At 29.4% G+C, this 12,961-nt stretch overlaps 1 protein-coding gene across 3 annotated transcripts in view; it reads left to right on the forward strand.

Moving 5' to 3' along the window:
• The window catches only part of blo (bloated), a 230,586-nt gene that overhangs the window by 200,224 nt on the left and 17,401 nt on the right, over nucleotides 1–12,961 (forward strand). For all 3 annotated transcript variants that reach the window (XM_075381970.1, XM_075381971.1, XM_075381972.1), the window contains one exon: nucleotides 12,249–12,344. In XM_075381970.1, the coding sequence (XP_075238085.1) occupies nucleotides 12,249–12,344 (96 nt within the window). The remainder of the gene's footprint in view (nucleotides 1–12,248; nucleotides 12,345–12,961) is intronic.

Genomic DNA, 12,961 nt, shown 5'->3' on the forward strand with positions numbered 1-12,961 from the left:
ACGGGGGTTTGATCAGCGTTTCCTATTTGAGAAGGCAAATAGCCTTTATCTTTTCGAATATTTAAACGAACTTAAATATTCTATTTGTTGTAAATTCAATATTATTTTATTCACACTATTTTTTTTAATGCTTTTATTTACAGTCGCATAAGCAATTACAGTCATTAGCGACTGAAGTAACACTATTATGTAGTGTTACATAAAACAGAAGAAATCATAAACAACAAAAATAAACAATAAAGAATAAACATAGATAAGTAACAACAACAAATACAAACTAAAATACAAAAATCACTAAATCATATTCTTCAATCGCAACAGATGTTTTATACCTTCTTTCTGGTTTAATAGAAATTTCATATCTGAACCCAGGTCTAAGTTTTGTGTGGTGGTTCCAAAAAATTGGGCAATCAAAGAGCAGATGGTGCACTGAGCATTTGACCTCGCAAGCCTCACAGATCTTCTGAGGAGACCCAAATAGATGAATGAGGGCAAACTTGTGTTTCCAATCCTTAGTCGAGTTAAGATGACTTGTCTCTTCTGTTGCTCGGGGAAGAAGATTTCTCGAGCACATTGTGCCGGATGTTATGTAATGCCGTGGGAGGACTCAGCAGCCAGAACCTACTCCACTGAGCCCGCAGTTTTACACAGAATGATCTCATGAAGTCTCTCTCACATGTCCATTTTACTCGGATGCCATTTATTGCAGCTATCTTGGCAGCCTCATCGGCCCGTCCGTTCCCGAAAATGCCACAATGGCCAGGAACCAATACCAGTACCACAGTCTTATTTATCTTTAAAAGGATACATGAATAATCTGGATGATGGATTCAGAACCTCTGCAGCTCAAGCTCTCAAGTACACTCCTAGAGTCGGTAATTATTAGGAAGCTGTCATCGCTACGTGTTTCGATTACTTTCAAGACTGAGTAAATTGTATAGGCACCGCAAAAGAACACAGAAGAACAGGCATTAAGTTTATATAATATCTCTGTGTCAGGAGTTCAATAGAACAGCCACATCCGTCGACCGAGACAGAGCCGTCTGTGTACCCATTGTACTTCTTAGGCATGTTGTTAAATTGGTCTCTAACAGACTGGAAAACTGGATTCCGTTTACGACTTCCAGATTGTAAGTATACGATCTCTGGAGACGCGCGTAACCAAGGGACGCCGCATCCTATTCCCTTTTCAAGGATCTTCGGTGCAGGCAGATCTAGTTCTTGGAGACAGCGAAGCAGCCTGAAGAAAGACAGCGGTAAGGACGTCCATACCATTTTAAATTTAATTAATTACTTCTAATTGGTAATCTTTTTTTTATTTTTCAAAGTAGATTTCGAGATACCGTATTTATTCTAGAACCCCCCGCCCCCGAATAAGCCCCGCACCTCGATTTTCCGGACCGAAAATCTAAAAAAAAAAATCGAGTATATACTCGTACCGGTATTTTAAAGTGCAACAGATATGATAAAAAAATACGAAAATATTCAGAAAGTAAGCATTTAATTCGTTCATTTAAATTACAATATTAATATTACATTAATAATTAATTACCGTAAGAACTAGTTTAGTTCAGAATCAATAGGCCAGTAAAACGAAACCCACCGGGTTGGTCTAGTGGTTAACGCGTCTTCCCAAATCAGCTGATTTGGAAGTCGAGAGTTACAGCGTTCAAGTTCTGGTAAAGCCATTTATTTTTACACGGATTTGAATACTAAATCGTGGATACCGGTGTTCTTTAGTGGTTGGGTTTCAATTAACCACACATCTCAGCAATGGTCGAACTGAGAATGTACAAGACTACACTTCATTTACACTCATACTTATCATCCTCTGAAGAATTATCTAAACGGTAGTTACCGGAGGCTAAAGAGGAAAAAGAAAGAAAGAAAGAAGGCCAGTAAAACGAAAAGAAAGTATCATGTTGAAAAGGATCATTTCAATACAGTTTTTAATATGGGATTTTATTTTTAATTAATCACTGTCACTGTCAATGTCTGTAGAAGAGTTACCGGTAGCTCTGATAAAGGTGATCGTCTTCACTACCATCAAGTTCATTAGATATTCCGCATTTTTTAAAACTTTTCTTTACTAATTCCGTGGAAATACCTTCCCAAGCATCTTTTATCCAAACACAAATCTACTTAAAATCTGGGCGTTTGATTCTTCCTGTAGGCGTGAGAAAGAAATTTTCATCAGCCATCCATTTAAGATGTCAATCCGTCTGGAATTATTACTTGGTCTGTCATACCCTTTTTTAAAATATCTTTCACTTTATCAGTCGTATGCCCCCGATAACTATCCGTTACTAACATACCGGTATATTTTTTATTAAGTAAATCTCCCGATCGCTTTTGCCATACACACCTGATCCAATCTAAAATTAAGGTTTCGTCCATCCAAACTGATTCCTGTACTCTGATAATAACTCCATTTACCTGTACGGTAGGAAGAGTTTTTCTTTTAAAAACGATGTACGGAGGTAATTTTGATCCATCAGAAGTAATGCAAAGCATAACACTACACCTTTGTTTTTCATTACCACCAGCGCGAATCGTAACACTTTTTTCATCTTTTTGTTTACGGTTTTGTCAAATTTTGAAATGGTATTTCAAAATATACGGGGGTTTGATCAGCGTTTCCTATTTGAGAAGGCAAATAGCCTTTATCTTTTGTAAGATTTATTATGTATTTGTGAAAATGTAATATTTTTTGTTCAGAAGCGTCTGGAAGTCGTTGAAAAATGGTCGTCTTTCCTCTTATTGACAAATCATTTCGTGCAAAAAATCGTGTTATCCATCCACGGCTAGCTTTAAAATCAACTTTATTCAATGATTTAGTGTTTCACGAGCATATGATTGACACATTTCTGTCGTGACAGCATAACCGCATTTCCTTTTTTCCATAAAAGTCATACAATATTTTTTCTATGTCTGTGTATTTTGGTTTTAAGCCACGAAAAGCCCTTTTATTACCAGCGCCTTTCACCATAAGTTGTTTCTTCTTAAGCCAGTCTCGAATGCAGCTTTCAAATTTTCTTCCTGCCGCCCGATTTCCAATTTTTTCACCCTCTTCTATAACGCGCAGTTTGTCATTTACTGTAAAAGATCGTAGACGCTGTCCTTTTGTACTCATTTTAATTCCGTAATTAAAATAAATCACCGTATTAAACTTTACAAGATAAAATAAACAGATAAAATGCACATAACCGTCCACATATACAAACAGTACAATGACTATGGCGAAGAGACAAGACGACGATGAGTAGCTGATACTGTAACTGTAGTGTCATTAGAACCGGATGCAGCCTATACTGAATGAATCAGTTTTATAAAAATACCTTAACTTCGTTCCTATCGATAATATGAACAGGATGTTAATAATTAAGGATGTATTCTGTAAAAGCGGCATCCGATATTGATAAAGAAAGCCTAATATAACTATAATTATGTGATTGAATTTAGGTACTTCTAAGAAAACGTTTACTTTACATAAATTATCCTGGCTAAAGGCCATGTTTCAAGTAAGCCCCGCACCATTATTTTTTCTCTCCAATTCCAAGAAAAAAGTGCGGGGGTACTCGAATAAATACGGTATTTAAAGAAATAAAAAAATTCTGTCTAAGGAATTTTCAGCGAACGATACATACTATACATACTGTTGTATAACTGAATGCCAAGTCCACCAGAATGCAAATTATATATTCCCCACTATATAGTTACTATAAAGTAAATATCAGTTCTTTTAGGAAAAGCAATAATGACTAGTATGTCTTGCTCCTAATAGCCATTTCATAGGCTTAAAAATTTATTTTTATTATTTGAATTTATTAAAATATTTATTATTATAATTATTATTTTTTTGTCTTGATAAAAAAATGGAATCTATCCTGTAATTTTAATTTCATCAAATCACTATACTGTCTGTCGGTTGTGTAATTAAGGAGAATCGTTTGATTCCCACTTAATTAAAATCAGTGCAGCCATTCTGAAATTATAATAGCACAAATATACAGAACTCAAACCCCTTCTGAAGTAGTCGTGTAAAGATTTAATTTGTTTTTTATGGTTTTGTGTGTGTGTAATTTTTGAAATCTAAAATCACTATGATCGTAATTTTCAAATGTAATTAATTTACTCCGAACTTAAAAAATACAGATTTTTTTTCTTTATTTAACAACTTGTATTTTACATCCGCAAAAGATGAGAGATAAACCTAAATTTTGTGCGTTTTTTTTTTAAAGGTGTGTTTTGTGTATGTGTACTTATTTCAGGTATAGCAGTAAGTTATGTTGTTCTAATAATAATGTATGGTAATTGTTATGAGTTAAAGAATAAACTATATATACACTGTTTCACGCCTTATTAAACAAAATAAATAAAAAAAATGTAAACCCACTATAGAGTGTGTACTTTACAATTATGAATGACCTATGGGTTTTAAATGTAACTAAAAGCTTATGTTACAATGTAGGAGTTTTATAAAACCCAACAAGTGTTTTTTTTTCTATTTCTATAATTTAATTATTCATTTTATTTATTGGTATAAACAGGTTTTTCAGATCCTTAAAAAACTGTATGACTTGACCAGGGACAATACATTGCTGTGCATAATCTATACTGAATAATTACTTCTGATTAACTATATTGATATTACTTCTATATTAAAAAAATCAGTGAAACGTAAAGTATAAATCCCATCTACCATATAAAGTTTTTTTTTATCTATGTAGATTTCTACAAAATAATTTTTATTTATTACATGTTTTGTACTTAATAATTATTGCAATTTAATTGCTCATGTCACTTCTTACCACAACATCCCAAAATGGCTGAGTGAATTTTTACGAAATTTCATATACTTATTTATTTAAAACATTGAAGAGAGATCTAATCTACATATTATCTCATAATTTTCAGTATTCCATGGTCAATATTTTTCAAATTTTTATCTTCTCTGTATATTATTTATTAATTTTTTTTTTTACTATTAACATATTTACTGTCACCCAACCTTAACGGTTGTAGACAACCTAACATAATGCCCAAAATAGCATGTCCATTTTCATGAATAACAATCATCTCATATAAGAGTTACTAAAAGAGAAAATGAGCAGTGGTTTCCCGTTTCCTTCTTCAATCAACCTAACTACTGTTACACATCAACACGCCAAGCCTAGCAAAATTCCGATGATATTCAGTCCTGTGCAAGCAATATCTTGTTCACCAAAGGAAGGAGCTTTGTGGTGAACAATATTACTCTCTCATAGAACAGCTGTGGGAGAGTATTGACACAAGCCTGTTGCATCTCAGATGCTTTACATGCATCACATCCATGAAAATGACTGGAACAAATAGTGTAAGGCAATAAATTAAAGCACCTGTATTTCTTGTGAAACAAGGTATTATAAACTGCATTGGATGGAATTAGAAAATATTAATTCTGTTTTATATCTGCAAGAAGATTGGACTTGGTGATTTGTTTTTTCTTCTTATTATTTTTAACTACCGATTTGGTAATTAACTATTTTTACTGTTTATTTTTGTTATTTAATTATTTCTTAAATGATATCTATATGAAATAATTTTCAACCTTTATCACAGGGTAAGATTAAATTTTTGTAGTTATAAAATAAAATTTTATTCTAGTGATCCAAAATATTATCATTTAATGTTGATTGAAGTAGATTTTATTGTAGTCTTAGGCAGAGAATTTAGCATAAGGAAAAATTTGAGTAATTTTTAAAAAAGTGTATTATACATGTATTATAAAAGAGGATTTGAAAATAAATTTATTACTAATAATAATATTATTTATAGTAATAATAAAAGGTAATTATGATAAGATTAGCAGATGAACAAGTGAATTCTTTAATTCTTGAAGTAATGAAACAAATATGTAATATGTCTTCCTTTGTTTTCAACTTGTAATTAAAAGAAGCAATACAGGAATTAAAGGAACATCTTAACAAAGAAATAATTAACAAAAAAGAGAAAATAAAGATTTTAAGATTCACTAATGCCACTTAGAACGTTGTTTTTTTTTTTTGGCAGAAACAAAAATGGATAAGAAATACTGAATTTTATAAATTTATTGTTAGAAATAAACGAAGATCTGAAAATAAAGAGTAAAACAATAATAATTAAATATAACAGAAAGGAAAATATGATAAATTAAACATTAAAATAGGGGAGTACAATATTCCACAAGTGGAGGAGGATGTTTTTATTTATATTGTAAAGTTACAAAGGATGGATGAAATAACACACACATCAGATCAGGTTGGAACAGACAAAGAAAGCTTTATGTAAAAAAAAATCTTCTTGTTTCAAATATTTATGTAATAATTAAAAGTAAATTCTCAAAAATATTTGTATGAATTATATTAGTACTATGTTATATTGAAGGATGGACAACAAGAAAAATAGACAAAATATAGGATAACAATAGAGGCTCTGCAATGTGATGTTACAGATGTATGTTGAAAATTAGGTGGGATTATAAAATTTAAAATGATAACGTCTTAATGGAGTAAGAGGGGATGAGATTTTGTTGAAGCATCTTGTAGATTCGAATTAGCTTGATAAACCATATCACACCCACATTAGTCAATTTGCTAGTAGAAGAATATATTGAAGATAAAAACTGTACAGAAAAACAAGAATTGGGATATATAAAGGAATAATTGAGGATATAGTAATAGTTCTTAAGTTTAATAATTTTATAATAATCACGTTGAAAATAATAATTTTTATATTTGTGGGATATCTTTATTTAATTATTCATGAAAAGTCAGGAAAATCTGTTAGATATTCTACATTTAGTAATGTTCTATTTGTAAAAGAGTAGGGATACAATACGCTTAAAACTAGATTTAAAATCTAATTCCTTTTATAATTAATCTATTCTTAAAATAATATTTACTGGACTTGTAAAGAGATTTGATGAACAGCGCGTGAGAAGGTAGCACTCGAGTATAGTGGGTAACAGGCTTAACAGTTGAACCTGTTTAATTCCTATTCTGTAGGAATAAATACAATATTAATGGATATAAATTTCCATGTTAAGACTTTAAGACTTTCCATTACAGTATGTACCACTTGAAAAAAGCAATGATAAACATTTATCACTGCTTTAGTTTTTTTTATAAATTCACTTTTCATTATTCAATTCATGATGTGTTACAGTGAGCTATTTGTCGATAAACTTAGTACTGAATTACCTTATAAAAACAAACTTAATATTAATATTATGCAACTAAACCGTCTTGCTGTCATCGCCCATAAACAAAAAGTTATACATTATTTAATGTTCATTGTATGAGGATTTTTTTCTGTATCAGAAAACAGGAGCATATTATAAAGGAAGAATCTTTTTCTCATGTTCTTTCCTTAGATATATTAAGATATTTGACATTTTACTAAAAAATAATTCAGAAAACAGTCAAAGTTATCAAATTATAGTTTTATAATTTCCTAATTCGATAGTTTTAGAAAATTTATTATTCATAATTCATTTTTTTACTGTTATTTAAATTCAATAAGTATACTGTACTGCAAAGTCATAATCATAAACACACCATTCTCTCTCTCGTGCGCTCTCTCTTTTTTTTTCTTGTAAAAACGTATTAAAATTTTTCTTTTAAGTGAAGTGATATTAATAAAGGTACCACAAATATTGAGGCTAACACTTGTCATGCTGATATCCAGTAGTACATTAGACTAAGTGGAGACGAGAAAGGGGAACTGTTTCATTCTCCTTTTTTTTTAGCGAGACTTACATTTAATGGTAAAAGTGATATTAATAAAGGTACAACAAAATTCTATGGAAAAAAATCATATAATATGATTTTTTTATTCATTGCCCTCCATTGAATGTATTTCCTTTTGAGTAAAAGAGTATGTATAAGATATTATTTATTAACAGAATGAAGTAAACTAATTTTATAGTTTACAAAACCTGTCATACAGTCTTTTTAAGGCCATGACAATTTAAATATCTGAGCTACAAGTGATAAAAGTCAGAGTTACTTACTTTAAAATTAATGATTCACTATTTACCCATTTCGTGTTGTAAATAGGTTGAGGTTTCACTTGTCAACAGTATATCACTAAGTGAAGATGGAAAAGGGGAACTGCTTCACTCCCTTTTTTCTTTTTTTTAGTAAGCCATACACTTAATGTTGGTTACTTTTTACCTTTTTTGAAGTGATTTTTGTTGAATTATAGGTTATCTTCAATTTATGCTTATGATACGAAACAGACAATCAGAGTTAAAATAGGAAACAAAGTTTTATATTTTGTATTCCAATATCAACTATTAGGATTTGCTAATATAATCAGTTATCTCTATATTTATCAAGAGATTACTTTATTTTAAGTAGCCTACTTCAATATTTATATTGATTTTTTCCCTTTATGTAATTATTTATATTGCTAAAAGAATAGATAAAAACTCATAATTAATTTTCAAACATTTAATCCATTTTTCCACTAAACATTTTTACGATCAGTATTTTCAAAAATGTCTACTTTTTTAAATAAATTTTAAAAAAACTTATACTGGATGGAGTATTTTGTAAAATTTCAGTAACTACAGTGTTTGGTAAAGATCTTTCAAATTATAAACCGGTTATTTTTCCCAGAAATTATCAGATTTTTAGCGAAATGGTTTATGAATATAGTAATAAAATCTGCGTTTTTCTTCTACTCTGTCCTCTTATTCAGAATCAAAAATTTGATTATTTTTTGTAAAAATAAAAGTAATTCTTTCATAAACATCATTTTACCCAAAGTCAGTGCAATTTTGTTTTTTTTTTAAATATTTTTATACTTTTAACCAATAATAGTACCACATAAATAAAAATGGTCTTATAATAGAATTGAATTCACAACAGCTCACATAAGTATGTCAAGGCGTGAAATCTTTTCAGAGTTTTAATACTCTACATGTTTTATTTATTTAGTAAATCTTAACAAAATAAAACATCAATTAAAGAAGCATCAAATGTTGAAATAATTTGAAATGTAATATTTATCTAAAAATACATATTAATAATTATTAATTATTTATGAATGTGTGTGCACACACACATATATATATATCCTGCTTTTTAATATCGATATAAAAAAATTGTATGTACTTTAAAATGTATATATAATGTATCAGCATCAATATATACATCTTAAGTTCCTTGCATAAGTAACAGTCTAATATCCCTGCCACCAGCATGAAATTTTTTTATTTTAAATCCCTTTCGTATCACATTTAAATTCCTAAAGAATTATCTCATAACTAATTAGGACTTTATTGCTTAATTAACTGAAATTATTCATCACAACTGATAAAACAATCAGCCGTTTACATAGAATTGAGCAGTATACACCCAAACACACCACTTTACAATCAAAATGTTGTTCAAGAAAGGAGGTAGAATTAGCTGTTAAAAAGATAAAAAACCTATAATCATCATTTGTAATAGTGATATTAAAATTATTTTTTGCATTTAATTAAAAATAATGCAACTTATTTATATTTACAAACAAGCCATTAGCAGTAAACTAGACTTGTTCATATTTTAATGTCATGTTTTACATAATGGAGTACTACGCTTTATTTGAAATCAGAGGTGAAGCACCGTCTACAAGAATAAAACAGCATCAGTGAGATTCTATTAGTTTATGGATTATTAAAACTTTCACTCAACTTAATTTTGCAACAACATAATCGTAATTCCCAAGAGGTTACCTCTTTAATCCATCATTAAAAATAATAAATTATACTCTTCCTCAATAATTATAATTAGTCTTGATGTATCACTCTAGTAAGGAATTAATTATCATACCCTATGAATCAATAATAAATCTACCACTTAAGAATTTTTACAATAATTAATAACCGTAATCGTTGCATAAATATATTTTGTTTTGCGAAAATGTGAAATAACTTTTTTTTGACAAGTATTACAGAATACGGTCTGGGGGCTGCAGATTTTATACAGTAACTTGGCAGGCATAAAGATAATAAATTAATCAAAGATCAGTAGGTGTTTGATTGGCATTTTACTCTTAACAAATTGCATATATTATATCTACTAAGCCTGGTTTAATAATAATAATATATATATATATATATATATATATATATATTATAATACCAATGAATTTATAAACATATCAGTATGATTGAAGTTGCTTTTAGTCATTCAAATACATTTTCTTAAGGTATTTGTTGACTGCAAAGTTTGTGTACGAGTGTACACATGTGTGTGTGTGTGTGTGTGAAGGGGGGTTATTCATTTGATCATTTATGATTAGCGTGATCTTCTAGTGTTTTGTGTATGTTTAAAAATCACTATCTCGTGGAAACAGTACTTTAAATTCACCACAATTTTCTTCTTTTCTCAATCTTCTGTTAATTTCTTAATTGTATTTCTATGTTTAAACCCATTTAAAACATTTATCAGTTTAAACCCAAATGATTATTTGCAAAAACTGAATTATTGTTAATGAAAAATATGGTTTAAAAATGTTTATTGTTTTGCAAGAATTTTTATTTAATTAAATCAATTTTCTACTGTAGGTAGAATTTTCATTTAACCGCATTTTAGGGGAGATTAGGAGATTTGGGTTTTTCTGACATGAACTTTTAATCTTCTTTGCACCAACAGACAGAAGACAGAAGATCAGTCCCTGGGGAAATGCACAGGCAGATACAGCTACTTATATAATTCTTAAATCATTAAAATGATTTCTTGGGTGGTCTGATTCTGCCCAATATAATCCAACAAAAATAAAAGTGACTAAAAATTGAAAAAGAGAAATTCATCAATAGGAGGTTTGATAAATGATACCTGCATTTCAGTAGACTTGGAATGCTGATATCCAACAGAGTATTCAGCTCAGTGAAGTAGGCAGTGGGACTACTTAATTCGTAAATTTTCCTAATAAACCAGGCATGAGGTGTTTGATGTTTGGTATTCTTGTGAACAGCTGTTACATTTTCTTTTCTTTGAATGACTTGTAACTTATGCCTGGCTAAATATCCTCATGTTACAAACTTAAATATATTTAAAAATCACTACTTTTATGTTAACTGCTACATTTTGAAAAAATTATCCTTTTTCCTCAGGTACAATAATGATAAAATTAAAGAGTAGGTATGTATAAATCAATGACAATCTAAGACAATAACTGTAATGTAGGATATGTAGGGCAAACTAAATGAAAAATTGAAACTAAAATAAGGAAATGTTTAACTCATTATAAAAGTAAAAGACTGATGAAGAAATCAGCTAGAGCCCAGCATTGCCTTGAAACTGGTTACAAACATTTTATTACAAACAAGAGTTTTAGTAAATTACATGAATAAATAAAAATTAGATAACAGGAAACTTATGTTATCAGTGCAGAGACTTCATTGTTAAACAACAATAAGGAACCAGTATATTATTATATACTGGTTCCTATTAAAATTCAAATCTTTTTGAATTTTAAATAGATTTATAAAAAAAACCTTTTGGGGGAAGTTTTTAATTATAAGAACATTAAATGATTATTTTCTCCCTTAAATTTTGTTCATGGAAGATATATGTATTTAACTGATTTAAGATTCATGCTATCTTTATCTACCTTAAGATAAATTTCTATCTAACCAACTTAAAAGGTATGCATTGAATGTGCATTCGAAATTGGAAATTACACAGACTTACAGGTTCTTAAGCTACATTTACAGTTTCTTTAGGGATTATCAAAAATAATAGTAGTTTGTATTTTTTTTACTCTTAGTTTAAAAGCACTTTTATTGTTTTTCATAATTATTGTTCATTTGTCAATTAATTTTTGTTTATTATTCTCTCAGAATAATAAAAACTCTCAGAAGAGAGTGAACAAGAGTAGAAATTTAATCAGAACAATTCAGAAGATAGGAAAGCTAATTATGTGGGACATATAATTAGAGAGGGGTTGATGAAAACAGTTCCAGAAGGGTAAATAAAAGATGCCAAGAATTGAGGTTGACTGAACTATGAGAATGTCGCAAATAGAAGATGAGTAAAGACTATATAAAAGACAAACGGAAGTGGGAGATAACAGGAACCCAAAGGTTTAGCAAGAAATGGATTAAAATGGTGCAAGGGACTTACATCAAGGCAACAAACAATATTATGATGATATTGTGAATGTTTGTAAATATTTTTTATTGTGATGATATGCATTTTGAATTAATATCTTTTATTTTAATTTTTTTTCAGGTAGCAGAACACTATGCTACTAGACGAAGAGTTCCTACTCCAGTTAAAAATGATTCTACATGGTTTAAATCCCTTACTAGAAGATCTAAGCAAAAAGTATGATAGATTTTGTTTAATGTAACATGTTTTTAGTATTTAAGATAAAAATAAATGAAACTCTTTCATAGTACACTTTAAAATAGGTACTGGTTGCATTACCACAAATTTTATCTGTTTTATTCTGTATGAGCTTGCAGAAATGCACATGTAGATTATACATGGATGAAGATAAAAAGAAAATGTTGATGGATTGAGGTAACTCATGGATAGAAAGGTATAATTAATTAATTTTTATATAAAATTGCTAAATAAAATAATTCTGATCACAAAGTGCTCCAAAGGTTGAATAAGCATTAAGACTAGTGGTGGAGTTGTCAGGTTTCAAGTTCTTTACATCACTGTCTTGCAGATTTAAATCATAAGTAGTCTCAAAAGAGGTATTCTAATTAAGTATTTGCTTGCCAGTAGGAGTAAAAAGGTGGATTAAACAAGAAAAAACTTAATCTACATTTAATTTTTTTTAATAACAGTCATCAGAGTGACATTTAAGCATTATATACACCAACTCATATTGCTTTATCTTAAATGAAAGCTTATTTTATGCTGACATTTTAAATAAGAATAGTATAATTTTATTGAATTGTTTTTTTTTTTTCAGTCATAGATTGTGTCAT

This window comes from Lycorma delicatula, chromosome 1 (assembly GCF_047948215.1).
Source record: "Lycorma delicatula isolate Av1 chromosome 1, ASM4794821v1, whole genome shotgun sequence".
NCBI classification, from domain to species: Eukaryota; Metazoa; Arthropoda; class Insecta; order Hemiptera; family Fulgoridae; genus Lycorma; species Lycorma delicatula.